This window comes from Thunnus maccoyii, chromosome 9 (genome assembly GCF_910596095.1).
Source record: "Thunnus maccoyii chromosome 9, fThuMac1.1, whole genome shotgun sequence".
Lineage (NCBI taxonomy): Eukaryota > Metazoa > Chordata > Actinopteri > Scombriformes > Scombridae > Thunnus > Thunnus maccoyii.
The window spans coordinates 6,133,436-6,152,924 of NC_056541.1; the positions used below are offsets into that span (position 1 = coordinate 6,133,436).

The 19,489-nt window shown below is 36.6% G+C and overlaps 1 protein-coding gene across 3 annotated transcripts; it reads left to right on the forward strand.

Moving 5' to 3' along the window:
- Positions 1 to 7,720: 7,720 nt before the first annotated feature.
- Positions 7,721 to 19,450, forward strand: grsf1 (G-rich RNA sequence binding factor 1). Of its 3 annotated transcripts, none has more exons than XM_042422349.1 (11): positions 7,721 to 7,816; positions 11,579 to 11,721; positions 12,788 to 12,932; positions 14,287 to 14,442; positions 15,567 to 15,701; positions 16,028 to 16,166; positions 16,337 to 16,476; positions 16,894 to 16,979; positions 17,063 to 17,198; positions 18,816 to 18,867; positions 19,112 to 19,450. In XM_042422349.1, the coding sequence occupies exons 1-11, from the start codon at positions 7,792 to 7,794 to the stop codon at positions 19,113 to 19,115; spliced, it is 1,161 nt and encodes a 386-aa protein (XP_042278283.1). In that variant the 5' UTR covers positions 7,721 to 7,791; the 3' UTR covers positions 19,116 to 19,450. The 3 variants fall into 3 exon arrangements, with proteins under 3 accessions (XP_042278283.1, XP_042278284.1, XP_042278282.1); XM_042422350.1 differs by lacking the exon at positions 7,721 to 7,816 and adding an exon at positions 10,279 to 10,327; XM_042422348.1 differs by lacking the exon at positions 7,721 to 7,816 and having other exon boundaries at positions 11,376 to 11,721.
- The last annotated feature ends 39 nt before the right edge of the window (positions 19,451 to 19,489 follow it).

A 19,489-nucleotide genomic window follows, 5' to 3' on the forward strand; every position in this document is an offset into this window, starting at 1 on the left:
TGTGTGTAGGTTATGTTTGTCTATCTTCTGTGCTTTGTGCCTTCTTCTATATTATGTGCCCTTTAGTTTGCAAACCCCTAAACGACAACGATAATACATATTTAGAAGTAGTTGTTTACCACTAACTGTAATATGAGATGTTCATTGTCTTCTCCGCTTGATGGTGCTAAAACACTATCAGTTAATATGTTGTTAAATACTTCCGTTTCTTTAGAATTCAGACTTTCATGTAACCAGGTTTCTATTTACCTTTAAAATTCAGCTGTGCTTGCATTTATATAAAGTATAATCATTAAAATAAGTCATATATTTCTTTCTGGTAATAATAGAATTGATCTCTCTTTTTGAATTCCTATTGGACTAGACTGTGTCATGTGAGCACACACAACAATCATACTTTGTTAAAATGACACATTTTCCCACCTTTATTTTCTTCTGCTGCTTATTTGATGTGTGTAGGTTATGTTGTCTCTATCTTCTCATGTGGTTGTTGTTGAAACAGTTTTTTTTTTATCAAACCGTCAGTGAGACTGACTGTGCAGAGGATCACTCCCTTACTTCCAACGTTCTTCAATGATTTCGATTAGGCGCCAATAATCGACAACAAGCTGAGTAGATAAGTCGATAAAATGGCATGAATCACTCAGCCCCAACATCGAAGTTGCGGACTTTGATGTAAATTTTTAATATGGGGAGGCGAATGATCATGCAAAACCGTTCACCTCACGCATCGCCTGGTATTGCATTACTGCCAGGTTCGGTGCCCCGCCCTCGTACTTGTGAAATAGAAGATTGTAAGAAATTCCTTGGCACTAAAGACCAGTAACAGACGTATGTGCAATTTGCAACAATAGCTTAAATGCTAAAAACATGATAGTCTTCCAGGCGAGAAATCCACAGTGAAGTCATGCGTAGATCACCTAAAAACCCAGATTATATAGAAGTTTATGAGCAAACGACCTTACTTTCACCTGATTTATTACCTCAGTCAACACTTTCCTAATGAGTTTATGTTTATGGTCTCAATCGCCCGTTTCAAGTCTTCTTCAATTCAACATGGTGTTCATTTTGTAAATTATAGTCCCATTTAGAGTAAAATAGACGATAAAGCAGGATACCACGGCACTGCACCAGAGCATCTCGCCTCATGATGTCGATGATGATAAAATAAATCACACTAGAAATAATATTATTGTTTTGTTGTACTGATTCAGTTTTTTAGCGTACATTTTATTCATATTTTATTGTGTAAGTTAAGAGGCTGTTAATATAGCTTGTCTTTACATAACTTCTTAACTTAATTTAACTGCTTATAAATGCTAAATAGGGGGACTTAAAGTAAAATGTTACCCTTGTCATAGCAGGAAAAGCACATCATTAGCATCCATTCAAATGTCCAAGGAAGACATACTGGTGACATACTGGTGTACCATCAACACTTATATCTGCTTACAATTAATTATAGCTTGTTATAAACCATTTACCATCAAAATCATTTTACATACTGCATCTAATTCTCATACAAATATAATGCATGCAGATATCTTCATACAGAATATTAAAGTACACTGAATGGACTCAAAAGATCTGACCATTAAGGTCTCGACCCAGTTGGAGCAACCTGTTAGAACATCGCTCTCCAACATCATCATTAAAACTTCAAATGAGGAAATATTATTTGGAAGAATGGAAGAACACCTTACTGAGACACTTTATGTTGGTTTTTCCTTTAATGTGTCACTTTAATGATAATAGGATTGATCTCTCGTTTTTAATTCCTATTGGACTAGACTGTGTCACGTGAGCAACGCAACAACCTTACTTTGTTACAATGACACATTTTAAACCATTATTTCCTTCTGTTACTCATCTGCTGTGTGTAGGTTATGTTTTTATATCTTCTGTGCCCTGTGCTGTCTTCTCTTTTGTGCCCTTTAGTTTGCAAACTATAGACTATATAATGCGGAAAACACTTTTCTTCTCAGAGATCAGACTGTAATACATAGTTTCTCTTTCATTTTAGAATTCAGGTATGATTGTGTTTATTTAAAATATAAGTATTAGAATAAGTCATATCCGTCTTTCTGCTAGTAATAGGATTGATCTCTCGTTTTTAATTCCTATTGGACTAGACTGAGTCATGTGAGCACACACAACAACTTTTACTTTGTTAAAATAACACATTTTCCCACCTTATTTTCTTCTGTTACTCATTTGATGTGTGTAGGTTATGCTGTCTCTATCTTCTCATGTGGTTGTTGTTGAAACAGTTTGTTTCTCAAACCGTCAGTGAGACTGACTGTGCAGACACATTTGCCTCCGACTAAACGAAACCGAAACTAGTACAGATAAAGCATACTAAATCCAATTCTGCTTTAACGTTTCGTCTTAAACATAATTTTCAGATTAGGAAACTGAATGAAATTATAATGACATCCATCCCATGCACCCCCTGGACTCTCAATAGTTCCAAGTCTGGTTCACCACCTTCACTCTGGAGAATATGAAAAACTTAGAGAATTTGAGTTCTGGTTAGATTAGTCAGCTGAGAAGAAGAGAATAACCTGTTATGACTTTGTTTATTTCCACCTAAAGTCTCTACTTAGTGCTCTTTGATATTTTTGTGTATTTTACACACCTGGGTATTTAACACTATAAAACTTTCTACACAGAACCTCATGGAGAATGAGTGGACACAGTGTTATAAGAAATACTGAGGTCATGAATCCAAATTCTTCCAGAAAAACAACCACGAATCACAAACTTTATTTTTAAACGTGATTTTAAAGATGATATTTATTCATTTAGCAGCTATATTTTCTGTTTTGTTTTCTGGAATTTTGACCTCCCTGTTATAAAAATCATGCATAAATAAAGGATTGACATAGAAGAAGTTGGGTAGATTAGGGATAAGATGGTGACAACAGTAACCTACTATATATAATCAGCGTAATGTCAAGAGGTGATTACTGTGTGACGACACAGCCGATTCTGACTCAGTAATCAAATCTGCGGCCTTATTTGTTGCATTATCTCAAGAAGGACTCACTGTGACAGAGATGTGTTTATACGGATTTTATTGGGAAATATTTATTCAGAAATAAATGTTCTTAGACAGCCCTGACGGAGCTCAGGATTTATCAGGAGGACGTCTGCTTTACTTTAAACAATTTCACTGTATTAACCTGGACTGTGTGTGTAACAGCTGACCTTTTTGACCTTTTGGATGTGCAGAAGAACACAGAACATTAATTACCAATAGATCCTGACCGATCCTGTCGGCGTGTCTAAAGATTTAAATAATCAGTGAAGTTACGCTGCTGTTCCTCGTGCGTAAATGAAACCAGGTTCCTGCTGCTATCCATCCATCCATCCATAGCTAGCATAGCCAAGGACAGTGTTTTTGTACAGATGCAGTAGGGGCAAGTAATATAGATGTAACAATAAAAGCGAAGTGTCGTCACACAGTAATCACCTCTAATTGACCGTCAACAGGCAACGTACACCAGGAGAAACACACTCTTTAACATCCTGTCGCCGTGGTAGCGACTCGTCAGTTGCAATCACAAAGCGGCCACACCTTAAAGCATATCCCGCTTTATCGTCTATTTTACTCTAAATTGGACCATAATTTACAAAATGAACATCATGCTGTATTGAAGAAGACTTAAAACTAGCGATTGAGACCATAAACTCATTAAGAAACTGTTTATTGAGGTAATAAATCAAGTGAGAAGTAGGGACAGTTTCTCACAGACTTCTATACAATCTGAGTTATTTTGGAGCCTTCTGCTGATCATTAGAAAGATTTCAATCACTCCCACATAGACTTCAGACTTTTCAGACCCGGAACTTTCTGCTTGGTAATAATATTTGAAAAATAAGGTGAAAGAATTACTTAATCGATTACTGTAAGTTGAATGACCGTTTGTTGTTAAACTTTCACTAAAAGTTCTGTTAGTTTGTTATTATTAACAGAGTGAGGGCGGTGCACCGACCTGGAGGTACTGCAATACCAGGCGATGCGTGGAGTGGGTGAAGGTTAAATTCAACCCGTCTCCCCAGTCCCAAAAAACATTCATTCAGCCCGAGGGCTTAAATGTGGGATTGGCGTTTAGTCTTGAGTTTAGTTATTTTAACCTTAAGGAAGTCGGAGGCAAAGCTGTGATCCTCTGCACATTCAGTCTCAATAACGGTTTGAGAAACGGTTTCAACAACAACCACATGAGAAGATAGAGACAACATAACCTACACACATCAGATGAGTAATAGAAGAAAATAAAGGTGGGAAAATGTGTCATTTTAACAAAGTAGATTGTTGTGTGTGTGCTCACATGACACAGTCTAGTCCAATAGGAATTCAAAAAGAGAGATCAATTCTATTATTACCAACCATTACTTAATATAAATGCAACCACAGCTGAATTTTAAAGGTAAATAGAAACCTAGTTACATGAAAGTCTGAATTCTAAGGAAACGAAAGTATTTAACAACATATTAACTGATAGCGCTTTAGCACCATCAAGCGGAGAAGACAACGAACACCTCATACTACAGCTAGTGGTAAACAACAACTTCTAAATATGTATTATCATTGTCGTTTAGGGGTTTGCAAACTAAAGGGCACATAATATAGAAGAAGGCACAAAGCACAGAAGATAGACAAACATAACTTACACACAGCAGATGAGTAACAGAAGAAAATAAAGGTGTGAAACGTGTCATTTTAACAAAGTAAGGGTGTTGCGTTGCTCACGTGACACAGTCTAGTCCAATAGGAATTAAAAACGAGAGATCAATCCTATTATCATCAGAAAGACAGATGTAACTAATTTCATACTTATATTTTAAACAGACACAATCTCTTTTAGAGTTCCCCTGAACTCTAAAAGGAGTAAGAAAGTGTGAGTCACACTAGAGTCTGATCTCTGATGGAGAAAATAATGTATTAAACAATATATTATCTAACGGACATGCGGATAACAGATTTCTAAATATATATTATCCTGACACCGACTCAGTAATCAAATCTGCAGCCTAATTTGTTGCATTATCTAAAGAAGGACTCACTGTGACAGAGATGTGATTTATAGGGATTTTATTGGCAAAGAAAGAGTTCGGTGTCTCTGACAGCCACTGCAGTGGTCGGGAACTGGAGATGAGAGAGTCAAGAGATTTTGTGTTTGGAGAAGAAGAGGAGGCTGAAAACTGAGCCATGAGGAACCCCAGTGGAGAGAAGCTTTCATCGACATCGTTTTAGTTCAAATACAAGACCATTCAGCATGTAGTGGTTTGTTTATTTAGATCCCATTAGCTACTGCATAGCGGCAGATTTTCTCCCTGGAGTCCACACAGTTTACAAGGTGACAATAAAGAAACATTCACACTACACTAACATGACAACACATCATAATGCAAGTCTACTGTGAATAAAACAATGACATTTAACAAAAATTAAACAACACAAACACGGAGTAAATAGGCTGAATCTATCAGGATCTAACAGAGCCCTAAGCATCATAATTTAACGTAAAATAACATATAGCCTAATGTTCATGGAACCCTTTCACACCAAAATAATACTTATCAAAATTTCTTCTTAAGTAATGCTCTTTTAGATTAAAAAAAAACCATACATATTATTTTGTATTTAATATGATTTGGGAGTAGGACAGTTACTGTACGTTGAACTGATGTGTTTTTGTTTTTTTAAATGTGTGTATCTGTACTAAAGGATAATCTTTTGTAAAAAAAAAAAAAAAAAAAAAAAAAGGTCATTAGGTCGCTGCAGATGTTTTTGTTTTTTGTTTTAATTCACATGAAAAAGAAAATAGTACATTGTATATCTAGCAAACAAGTTGAACACAGCTTTGGATGGGTACACGTACCTCCATTGATTCAAATATAAGAGGAGAGCTATAGTAATTATGTAATATTATATCCTAGTATAAGCCTGCAACTAATGATAAGTTTGTATGAATGCTTAAAATAGATATTTTAACTGGTACAGACGACCTGTCAGGTCTTGAGTTAAACTGGACAGTTAACTGACTGTATCTACAGTGAACACTTTGTAAAGAGAAGACTGTCTGATGTTATGTGCCCTTTAGTTGGCAAACCCTTAAATGACAAGATTGATATATATATAAAAATCGTTGTATTTTATCCTGTAATGCAGTAGACGTGATTTTCAACATGATATTTATTGATTTAACCGCTATATTTTCTGTTTCGTCTTGCCAGAATGTTGATCTGCCAACATGATGGTCTACATGCTGCTTCAAAAAAATATCCACAAAATCAGGAATATAATTCTATTGGAAAAAAATCCCTTTTTTATTTTGCCCTTTAGTTTAGTTATCCCTAAATGACAACGATAATATATACTTAGAAATCGTTGTGTTTTATCCTGTAATACTGTAGACTATAGAGTGCAGTTCACCGTTTTCTCTTCTAGATGGAGCTGGAACTCTGTTAGTTAATATAGCGTTAAAAACATTATTTTCTACATCAGAGATCAAACTCTAATGTGATTCACAGTTTCTTTTCCCTTTTAAAGTTCAGATGGGATTGTGTTTATTTAAAATATAAGTATATAATTAGTTACATCTGTCTTTATGATGAAAATAGGATTGATCTCTCGTTTTTAATTCCTACTGGACTAGACTGTGTCACGTGAGCAACGCAACAACTTTACTTTGTTAAAATTAAATATTTTCTACCTTTATTTTCTTCTGTTACTCATCTGCTGTGTGTTGATTATGTTTCTGTGTCCTGTACAATCTTCACTTTTCTGTGCTCTTTAATTTACAAACCCCTAAATGACAACGATAATACATATCTAGAAGTCATTGATCAAATAACATTTTTTCTTACCTTTACTTTATTCAGTTACTCATCTGATGTGTCTAGGTTATGTTGTCTATATCTTCTCGTATGGTTTTGTTGTTGAAAAACAGCTTCTCTAACCGTCAGTGAGTCTGATAGTGCAGAGGATCACACCTGTGCCTCCGACACTATTTTTGTACCACTCTGTGCTTACCCGCAGAGTGTTTATGCACGTACTTCCTTTATGGAGGTCAATAACGTAAAAAAAATTTTTTTTTTTCGTTATTGAATTTTTGAGGGAATGTGGTTGAGGGTAATTCCTCAGTCATGTTATGCATTGCCTGGCATTGCAGTAACGCCAGGTGGTGTCCCGTCCTCTCTATGTGTAGGAATAATATGATGTCAGATGAAAAGAGCTGGCATAAAGAACACTGCTGCATGCGCTGGTCTCTAAGATATTGCTGATGTTCTATACTGTCATTACAAACTGAGAAGTAACTTAAAGACTAGCAGTACCAGTCGATGCGGTAATTTACACCAACATCCAAATGACAGGAAAGAGGCCCCTTTCGACTCGATTGTATAGGAGCCTATGACAAATAGTCTCTACCTCTCCCTTGTCTCCCTCAGTGAACACCTGCTTAGTAAGTTAATGGTCTAAATCGCTAGTTTCAAGTCTTCATCAATATGTCTTGGTGTTCATTTTGTAAATTATGGTCCTATTTAAAGTAAATTAGACGATAAAGCAGGATATGCTTTAGGATGTGGCTACCTTGTGATTGACAAGTCACTACCACGGCGACAACGTTGGTTACGTAACGTAAACCTGGCGTAACCAGATTCACAGAGTATAGACGTAGCTGCTGCTATTTCAGTGTGTTTTCAGTTCGTGAAAGTTAATTGTAACATTTTGGTCGTTTAAAAAGTCTTGTTTAGCGTTTGTTTGTACTCAAAGACCCTTGAATGAGTCGGATGTTCAGTTTTTCTGGTGAGCACATTTTGTTTTAATGGTTTTAATCCTGATTTTCACAAGCAAAAATTAGCATTGGCATTATCACAGTTAACCATTGACTAGCAGTTGGCAGTTAGCAGTTAGCAGCTAGTTAGGGTCAGCTCCACCCTCTCGTCCAAGTATGGTCACTTCTGGCTCCAAGATGGCGCTGGTCAAGATACCAAACCAGTCAGTTCAGAAAGTTATAGAACATCTGACCAAACTACGTCCATTATATATATATATATATATATATATATATATATATATATATTTTTTTTTTTTTTTACAGTATATGATTATTACACTCCATTAATTGTGGTATTGTTTTCGTGGTTTAACTTTTCGACAATGTCTATAACCCTTATCTTTACATCAGGGGCTGCAAACTGGTGACATGCATGCCACTATTAAATGAACAGAACATGTAACTGCTGAGTGAGACAAGTCGATTGTAAAAGGAAATTTGCTGTGTTCACTGTCTTTTCTACATTTGAGAAACTAGATCATCGACATAAAAGATAAAATCCTCTATTTATTATTTATAAATCCTTCCTATTCATTCTTACTCTTAGCAGTGATGGAAGAAGTATTTAGTATTCAGAGGTATTCAATGTAAAAATATTCCATTACAAGTAAAAGTCCCGTATGAAAAATCCTACTGAAATAAAAGTACATAAGTATTAGCAGCAAAATGTTGTTAAAGTATTAAAGCAATACATACTGGTTTGATCAAGTAGAATAGATTGCTGTTTAGACAAACTACAGGGAGAAATGATTATAAATGTTAAAATTCCCTTTTCATTTACTAATTAGGAGAGACTGGAGCATAGAAACACACAAGGAGGATTTTTTTTTTAACAGTAGTGCATTTAGGTATTTCACATGAACACGACAGTTAACACAACTTTATATTTAGTTTTACAGTTGTGGCTCTTTTTCCACAGTAAATAAACCCAGAAATATGGAGCACTTTCTTTTATACTAGTTCAAAATTCTCTATGATCTGACTTTTTAGACGCTCTGATACAAATAAAAAACGCATGCATAAAAGCAAGATTAAAGTAATCAAAAAATAGTACGCAAATATCTTAACATGTTTTGCTTGATAATCTGTGTAAACAAGCCATTTTTTAATATTAATTCAAATATTAATGTCAGTAACACAGAACATAGAACACTATTAAACAGTCCTCGACAGAAGGCTTTTCTTTCTTTTCTTTTTGCTGTCATATATTCCATTGTATAGACTTGTTTCAGTCTCTGAGTTCATTGAGTTTGTGTCAGCGAAAGCGTTTTCCTCCAATTTATAGTTATCATTTTCCTGGCAATCAGTAGAAGTATGTGTTTGGTCTTTACCCGTTACATTTTGGGGTGGTTTTTCAAGTAGAAACAACATAGGCTCCACTGAGATGGCAATTTTCATTTTTTTAAGCTTCTCTTTTATATCTTGTTAAAACCCCTGCAGTACTGGACAGTAGCAGAAGATATGTGATTGATCCCCAATCATCCCACATTTCCTCCAGCACAAAGCTGAGAATGAGCCTTTATCATACGTAGAAACTATCAATGGAGTCCTGAAAAATCTCATTTTTATCTTCCAGTGGAAAACAGACATGTACTCTTAACGCCCACTGTTAGGCCTCAAGGCTGCCATGGAGCACATTTCAGTTGGGAAGATGGCTCCTCTTAAATTGCCAAACCTGCATTTGCATGGAAGGTGTTACAGAGATGACTTGGTGAGGAATGAAAATAATTTCACTGCAATGACGCACAAGATATCATGGTGACTTTTATGGCATCCAAACCTCTAGATGGCAGTGAACGTCAAACATTTACAAGAGCAGAGTGAGAGAGAGGAAGTGCTTGAGAGAGAAGATCATTGTCAAGTTCACAGGAGTTAGCAGCAACACCACTTCCTTTGTTGACTACTCATTACAATGAAATGATTCTGAAAGTCTATATTGTTCTCAATGTGTTGAAATGCTTTTTATTTTTGATATTTCAACTTTCACACAGCAGTTTAAATTGCAAATGTAGATTCCCTCGTGAAAAACAAATTACATCAGTGTATTTATGTTATGAAATGGGAATGTGAGAATTTTAGCAGACAGGCAGCTCTTTTTTCTCTCCCTTTTTTCAGTTTATAGCAAATTATGTTAGTAATTTTTGTCGTAGACGAACAGGCCAAAGGAAAGAAGAAAACATATAAGAAAACAAAAAATAAAATAAAACTTAAATTACACAATAGAAGGCCTGTCTTTTAGTTTTATATAAGGCAGTTTAAATGAACAAAATTTGCTTTAATATTTTCTGAACTGGTTGTGAGTTAACAATTGACTTTTTAATATATTTTATTTACTTATTTGTTTTATATTCTATTTGTTTGTTTATTCCACATCATTACTACTACATTACTACTAATAATAATAATTTCCTTTTTTTTTCTCATTACTGAGCCATCTCCATGACAACCGCGGTTCAAAAGCACAAGATGCATAATGGCTTGTAAGTGGACTTTCATTTTTTATTTTCATTTTTGTTATTTTTGAGCAAATTTAACTATTTGATTGTTGTTAATTGCTTGTTTTGGTTCAGACTACAGTTTGCGTTTAGATTTTAGACTTCCTTTTTTATGGTTTTCTTTATTTTATAGAATCAGTAACGTTTGATATTATTCGTTACCCCCAACACTGTTAATTATGTATTGTAGCACTGATTCTATAAAGTAAACGCATTGTGTAGTTACAGTAATAAATTCATTTTAGCCGTAACGAAGTATTATAAACATTATAACGTTTTACATTTACTGTGTCAAGTAACGCGTAACAGCATCGGCGCGTGAACCGGAAAGCTGTTAGTTTGTCGCCGGTTTCCCGCTCACAGTGAATAAATCATCACGTTTAACGGCGCCACTGACCGGTAACGGTTTAACTTTCTGCTAACTGCTAACTGCTAACAGCTCGACCTTATCGCCGCCCTATCTGAGTAGCGCATGCGCGAGCGGGACTGCCATCTTGGACAGGTGCGTTTTATTACTGTTATTGTGTACTATCCAAATATTTGGGCATATTGTACTTTGATAATATTGTTCTTGAAACTTTTATAATACATTTTGCTGCTAATACTTGTGTACTTTTACTTAAGTATGATTTTTATGCAGGACTTCTACTTGTAATGGAGTACTTTTACAATACTGTATTGGTACTTTTACTTAATTAAAAGGTCTGATTACTTCTTCCACCACTGAACATTTTACATTAACCAACTAACTAAACATCACCAGTTATAAATGCCAGAGTTATCCACTAATCTAACTAAATACCAAAATACATATCAACGTTTTGTTCTTTCTCAACCATCTCTGATTGAAATTGAAGTCGTGAAAATCATGAAACACCTTTTATCGCATTTAATAGTGGTGATAAATGTGTTTTTGTACTGCTCTGATTTATTTTGACAGTATCAAAGCGGAAATGATAAGCGTCAGCCGTTAACTCGACGCAGCCGTTAAAACGCTCGAGCCCAACGCTGCCCTTGACTGACCCACGTGAGTCCGTACAACTTCCTATCCTGCTGCTAAGCCGGGTAGCAGCAAGACACATTAACCTGCTGCATTCACACTAAAACGAAAACTACGATTTTATTTTATTTTATCTGTTTTCCGGCTGGGCTCGGCTAACATGGCGTGCAACAGTAAGTCTGTGCTGTTTTTACTGCGGCGCTGTGTCTCACTGCGTCATGTAACGTTGTCGGCAGGGATCAAAACAAGAGGCGGCGTGCTGTCAGCCAGGTGCGGGTTCATTCAGCAGCGGACACCGACGACCCGGACAGACTGTCTGCGGAGCCTCTGTCAGCTTCAGCCCGCACTGAAAAGCATCCAACAAAGCCTCTGTACTAAGGTGAGTGATAACTTTAAAAGTCCTGCATGAAAAATCCTGCTTAAGTACATAAGTATTAACAGAAGTATTGCAGTAAAAGTAGTGGTTTGGTCTCTGATATATTATTATTATTACATATACGGAAGCATCAGTGTGTAAGCAGCATGTAAATGTTGTAGCTGCTGGTGGTGGAGCTAGTTTCAACTACTTTATATACACTTAGCTATATGGTCCAGTGGTTCCCAACCTAGGGGGTCAGGCCCCTCCAAAGGGTCACCAGATAGTGTTTCTAATATATAATTAGGTACATCATTCAATATACTGCACCCCAGTACAGCACCACCACTCACTATGACTCTCAATAATAAACAAAAAGTAGAATTATCACCTTTCTGACAATGTCAACACAAACTGAAAATGTATAAGCTTCGTAAATGTAGAATTTATGGCAGAGCTGTTGTATTGGATTGCATTAGATTGCATCGGTGTTCCTAATGAAGTGGTCTGTGAGTGTATACTGGGCTCTTACAGGCCACTTGTGGCCAAACAAAACTCTGGATGAAGACAGGAACACTTCTGTATATCAGCACATCTCTACTCATAAGATGAGGCTGGTGTACTAACAGATAATGAATGACAATATAAGAAAATACAGTTGTGATAATATGAAATATGTCTTCATATGAGAAGTTATAATTGCTGAAATAACACTTAAAATGTCCCTATAAACCATTTGTTAAATGTTTGTATACTGGTTGTAATTGTTAAATAGGGGGACTTAAAGTAAATTCTTACCCTCCTTTTGAATTGTTTAGTGATTACTGAAAAATAAAGTGTGGATTGGATACTAAAAAACCTGGAAAACTTGCACCTGCACACCATTTCTTTCTGTTACAGAGTTCACTTTGATCAGTTACAAAAACAGTCTCACATTTCAGGTGATTTCAGTTTGCCAATTATGCATAAGAGGATTTGTAGTGGTCCAAGCATCACGTCAAGCTGTTGCGGCCTGTAGTTTCTTTGTGACTTGTAAGAAAATTCATCCTCTTTGTGGCTAAATAATAATATTTGACACCTTGTCTTCCAGGCAGGGGCACCTTGTGAGGATGAATACCCTCCACTGCCGGCCTATCAGGCTGATTCAGAGCCAGAGAAGAAGGAAGTCTACATCGTACAGGTGAAAGGTCTCCCGTGGTCGTGCACGACTCAGGACATCCTGCAGTTCTTCTCAGGTGAGACTCTGGATTTTCACTTGAGCACATTGTCAGAAAGTGATCGTCCTTCAACATCCTTTATTAGAGTCCAACTGATAAATCAACTGGCTGATATTGTTGGTTAATAACAGATACATCAGTATCAGGATGAATGTTGGCAAACACACATTTAAAAATTGCAGTACATCAATGTTTGTGAGGCTGCTGCATTTTGATCTATTGTGAACTTCAAAGTTTGTGTTTTTATTTAGTCTTCATTTATAACTGTTCAAAATTTCATCATATTTGATAGTACAGTGGAAACCGCTTATAGTGATCACGTCTGTCCAGGTCAAATTGATCACTATAAGCGGATAATTATTATAACCGTTTTTTTTTTCTTTTTCTTTATTTCTCATGCAGATTACTATCTAATTGACATTTGTATATTACAGCTGGCGATCAGACTGATTAGAGATGTACAACCCTGCCATGAGGAAGGACAAAAACATTACTAGAAAGAGGAGATGACATTTCTCTTCGTTTGATAACGTTAAAAGTACACAAACCTATAGAGGTGCGCCGCAACGCCTAATAATGGTGCTGCAGCCGCTAAGTCAATATCATACATGTATCATGGGAGTAAGATTTAAAGAAAAAAAAAAAAGAAGAATTACCATAGTTTTAAAATGTTTTTTCCATATGTCGTCATGTATGAAAAGAGCCAAAATGAACACTGTAAGCGGACTACTTGATTACTATAAGCAAATTATTTAAAATAATTTAAACAGCATTTGTATATGAATGATTCTGTCCTGAGCTGTTTGATCATTATAAATGGTTGATCACTGTACAGATTATTGTTCAGCTGTTTAACATCCTGTCTCAGTACAAAATATATCTTTGTCATAACTCTTAAATCACTAAATCAATGTAAAAAAATCTGCGTCTTAAGTCAAAAGCTTTATCAAGCATTGTACTATGAAATCGTTAAGTTTACTGTCCTTTATGATTGTTCAACATAAAAAGTACTTAAAGGTGCCCTGTGACGTTTTCTCGGCAACAAACAAAAGTTATGTTTACATTCACCAAAACTCAATGTGTGCATCCTTGATGTCTAACAAACATGTCAGATCCATCCTCATAAAACATTTGCAAAGCTGATTTTTCTTCTTTTTGAAGTTTGAATCCTGTATTGTTTATATAGATGTTACTTGCTATCGATCTTCTTCTTCTTTCCTGTCTTTGTTGGCTCGTTGCGTCACTTCTTGTCGCATTACAGCCGCCTGTAGATCAGCTGATCAGTGTGAAACCGCTGGCAGGACCCTGCATCACGTCTCCTGCATACGTGCGCACATGCACTCATGACTCATATATTGTTCCTCTGCTTCAGAGTGCAGGATCCGTAACGGGTTGACGGGGATCCACCTCACAGTGGACAGGCTGGGGAGGCCGACGGGACGAGCCTTCATCGAGATGGAGCACGAGGAAGACGTCAACAAAGCTCTGGAGAAGCACCGTCAGTACCTCGGTCCTCGCTACGTCGAAGGTTCGTCATTTTGACATGTCGCAGTAGGAAAAGTTTAGGTGTAAAAAATACAATTAATGATGGCTGAATTAAATTTAGCTTGTGCGGTGTCAGGGTGCTACACTGGTAATAGGACGCTTGAATATAGCAGAGCCATCGTTAATGTTATTAGTAACATCTGTCGGCTGTGAAAGAGTCCTGGAAAGCAGCAGTTCAGGATCTGAAGTTAGCAGAGACTCAGCTTCTCTTCAGAGTTTACATTATTTCATGTTGCAAAAAGGACTTTAGATTTTGTTTTTTAAGATATGTGGTTGATTCAGCAAAAAACTCTTCTTTCATATCTGTTTAAACGATGTTTACAGGCACCTGAAGAGTTTACTAATTAAGCTTAACTTTAAATTGTAGGCCTGTTGTTTTTTTTCATGATTTGGAAAACCAACGTCTGATCCTGTCCATCGGAGATCAACCAGTACTGATAAAGCTTTCAGTAGATTTCATGCAGATGCAGATAATAAAGAAGGTGTCTGTGTTAATGTGATCTTAGGTAGGTTCACATTTTTTCAGGTCTGTCTTAAAACAATACTCACATGTCCATATGTAACATAGAAACTGTAATCACTCCTCCTGTTTACATGAAATCCCTCCTGACATGCCTCCTGTAAGTAATAGAGGACAAAAGCCACAATCCTCGTTCTGTGTAAGAACGTATTCCACAGTTTATCTGAAGCAAACACGAGGCGTCAGCTGTCCATCAAATCACATGGATACCTTCCAAAGTTACAACCTTTTTAGTGCAAAATTGCAACAACAGTGTTTCAGTACTGAGCTGTGATGATGTGATAAACTCTGGAACGACTGCAGCAACCAAAACCCGTTTCTTATGTTCATACGGGCAGCTGACTTTGGTTATAAGACATAAAAAAGTGTGAATCTAATCTTTGAAGCTGCACTACAAAATTGATCATGATAAACTTTTTATTTTGTTGTGTTAAGTGACATCCTCCCTTGAAGAGAAGATCACCAATCCAACCACTCCTCTGATACAGCAAAGCTTCTTTTTAAAGACATAATAAAGTCAAGTAAAGGGAACAGTCCCAGCTGTGTAAATAATAAAAGCAAAATGTTCATGTTCTGCTCTTTTGCAGTGTATGAAATAACAAACGCTGATGCTGAAACCATCCTGAAGAAAGCCATCCAGCCTCCAGCTGATAGCGGGGTGGTGCGGATCAGAGGCCTCCCCTTCACCTGCACTGAGTCCGACATCGTCCACTTCTTTTCAGGTAGGTGACTCAACCATGTGCCGTCATACCACTGGACACCGCTCTGTCTGACGGACTCCGTGCCACTAAGTTATCTTGCTTCCTCATGACAATAATCCTTTGATCGCTACAGTAACGTAACGTCTTCGGAGCCGTTTCTAAACAAACTAACATGCCCAAAACTCTTGGAGGCAAAGGGACATGTTGATGTGTTTTTAATAGTTTTTGGAGGTCTTCATCACAGAGGAATAAACCTGAAGTTCTTTTGATATTTTACAAATCTTACCTTTAGTCACCGAATGTATCTTAAAATGAGAAAAATAAGAATCTGAATCTGTGCACCTCAGGTCTGGATATAGTGGAGAACGGGATCACCATCGTCACAGACAACAGAGGGAGGAAGTCTGGGGAGGCCTACGTGCAGTTTTCTTCCCAAGAAGCAGCTGATGAAGCTCTGCAGAGAGACAGAGAGGTCATAGGAAACAGGTCGGATGCTGCTTGATATATAAACGCTCATATTAAGACCTGTAGCTTCATAATCCTGTGTCCAATATTTATTTCATTTCTGGAGAAACAAAGTAGCAAATCAAAGCAGAACAAATCATTTTTTGTTAGTTTATTTGCTGCTGATCCTGTGATGTTTATATCATTGGTAGATACATCGAGGTGTTTCCCAGTAGAAGCGAAGAAATTCATTCTACTTGGAGGAGGAGGACGAGTTCATCTTCTTCACAGATGAGCTCTCAGTCAGTGACCAGGAGGTCCGTCTCTGCTGCAACGACCAACCCCAGAACTGGTGAGAGCATTTTTACGGTTCAATATAGAGGAAAAAAAACATGGTGTTTGTTTTGTTTTTTTTTAATAAAAAAGAGTGATAAATAGATAAAGAAAAAGCTCAAATCTGATTTTGAAATTACAGTTTGTAGTTCAACTGTTTATTTTTGTACTTTTTTAGATGGACTTAAGTGTCTTCTTGCAACATAAAACACTTTTTGATCCACAGGGATAAAAAATCCAAGTGAAAAATGGTTCAAACTGATCTACTCCTTTCTGAAAATGTAGATAACTTTTAATGAAAATTGGTAAAAACAGAAAAGATGTTTTGCCGAGACATTTAGTAAACATTAGTAAAGTGAGGAGATCTTTTTAAGATTATATCTGTGATTAAATTTGTTACTGTAGCCACTAAAAGCTGTTTTATTCGCTCCTTCAGGATCTTCTCAGAGCTCGACTCTACCGCTTCATTACATCCACATGAGAGGTCTTCCTTTCAACGCGTCCGGAGAAGACGTTGTGAAGGTAAAAAAAAAAAAAGATGATGAATGTTGAATCAGACGACAGGTGGGAATGATTTCTCTAACATGTTTCTTTTCCTCCCGCAGTTCTTCTCTCCTCTAGTTGTGTCAAAGATCCTGATCGAGTGCGGTCCTGACGGGAGGCCGAGCGGAGAGGCCGACGTTTACTTCAGCTGCCACCAGGACGCCATGGCTGCCATGTCCAGAGACAGAATGCACATAGGTGAGACTGTTAGAGAGCCGTTAACAACAATCAAAAAAGCTGCTGTGTTTTTATCAGACGCTGATCTTCAGTCTGGGTTTTATATTTATTCAAGTAAGAATCAGCTTCTCAGTTTTCATTGAGCAGACATGGTGGCGAGTGTCTACTGTTAAATCTTCATTATTCTCAGGAAGTACAGTTTCAAGTGTTTACATGTAGCTTCTCTGCTATTTTTCCACAGTACAGTAATCTGGTATTTTGTAGTTTTAATACTGTTTGTTGGTTGCTGTACTTCAGTTTAGTTGACAGTCCACATATTCAGTATATTCTGATCCATCCTGCTAAATTTGGCATTTTGTTTATCGGTGGATCTCCGGAGTGGATCGTGCATTTGGTCGTGTGTGTATCTGTCTGCAGATAATCTCACATGCTGTCGGACTCATCAGTCTAATATTTTTTGTGTACATTTATTGACTGTATGTTCAAGTAACTGTCATGGTTGCGATAATTCACAATATTTGAAAAACCTATTTTATATCACGAGCTTGTAGTAAAGCTTAGTCTTTCATCTTTTCAGCAGTTCTCGCCATTTTACGACACAACGTAGCAAAAAGCATTTCATCAGCAGTCAGCCAGGCTAAAAACAAGCCGTACCTCGTCTGTCACAGGACACATTTTGGTCTTTGTCGTGTCTCAAAAACTGACGTCTATAGAGGAGTTTAGTCTCATCTTAAACCGGATCATCTGCAGATTAATTCCATACCCGATATGTTATGATCCACTGAAGTTAGGCACGATACGAGATGAATAAACCCCCGTATTTGTTAGCTTCGCCGCCATCTTGACTGTGAGGGAGCCAGTAGGGACAGTAAGAGTGAGATTCAACTCTTCGTCTCTTTTTTTGTCTAAATAAATAACAAAGTTTAAATTGAGAAGTTTGGACTTATCATTTGTTTATTGTTTCCTCATAAAGTTTATACAGTCAGGTGAACCAGGGACACTCGGTTACAATATCATTACACTATTCTATGCATGTTATAGAAAACTCAGACTACACTTTATTAAACACTTTATTAAACACTTTGCATACATCTATAAAAGAAAACTTACACACCTGGTGGAGATCTGCAGTCTGAGTGCACTCTTCTAGTTTTAAATGAGTTTAACGTTCACTTTAAATTCATCTCTCCTTTATAAAATCCTGATATTTCTGACAGGATTTAGTTAAACTCTTAAAAAAAACAATATAATTCTGTCACTAAATCTGTTTTAATGCAGATTATAAACATTTTCTGTCCTCTAAAATATATATTTCTAGATTTAGAGGATTGTGCAGCTGTGGTGAAGGTTCAGTTTCTGAGTGAAGCATATTTTTGTCATTTGAAGTGAACTGGAAATGTTTTTACTGGTTAAAGCATCTTCAGTGCAGCAGATCTTCAGCTTCCATGATTACCAGTGTTCCCAGTGAGGCTCTGGTTTGTGGTTTATGTTGTTTGGTGAACTTTGGCAGTTTGAGAACTTTGCTGAGGATTAAGATGCTTTCTGGTCTGCACTGTGTTACAGATTATTATCATATTGCAGTTAAAATATAACGTTGTAATAATAATTGTTGTTGTTTGGTCTCTCTCTAACTTTTAGGTGAAAGATACATCGAGTTATTCCTGAACTCTGCACCAGACTCTGATGGAAGGTGAGAAACACTGAAGCAGATCCAGAGAGTCTTCTTAACAAGACAAATACACGTAGGGAGGGTTACTGCATTTTGAAACTCTTGCAACGTAAATAAATTCAGTAAATTTGAATGTTAAACTGGTTTTTCTATCAAAATATTTCAGTTTTAAACAAAAGAAATGTTGCTTGTTGCAGATTATTGATCCCTCAGGTTAAACTTTGTGATTTAACACAGTGTGTGTGTTTTTTTTTTTTTCCTGCAGGTGAAAGCTGATGCACAGATGCCAAATAAACACACAGGACTATTTTACTGGTATTTATTTCCCAGCCCGACATCGACATCAAACAAACATTCCTGGTGTCAAATGAAACCGTCTGATCCGTCTCCATCCAACAGGAGTTAATCACAGTATGAAATCCATTAATAAAGATTATAACGAATGTGGACTTTACTGGATTATTTAGTAAAGGTTACTGACATTATAACACGGAAGAAAATGCAGTTTTGTCTGATGAGCTCATGTTAAATTATACATGTTTCAAAATAGTTGTGAAGAATATGGTTCAACATGTTCCAAGAGAAATAAACAGACTGAAGCTTTGTGTCAAAATTGTTTCTTCTCAAAAAGTTTCTGATTTAA

Coding starts and splice junctions, on each gene's coding strand:
- grsf1 (XM_042422348.1), top strand. CDS start 11,503: ATGGCGTGCAACAGTAAGTCTGTGCTGTTTTTACTGCGGCGCTGTGTC. Junction 16,167..16,336: donor AGAGAGGTCATAGGAAACAG/GTCGGATGCTGC, acceptor TATCATTGGTAG/ATACATCGAGGTGTTTCCCA. Junction 16,980..17,062: donor CCGGAGAAGACGTTGTGAAG/GTAAAAAAAAAA, acceptor TTCCTCCCGCAG/TTCTTCTCTCCTCTAGTTGT.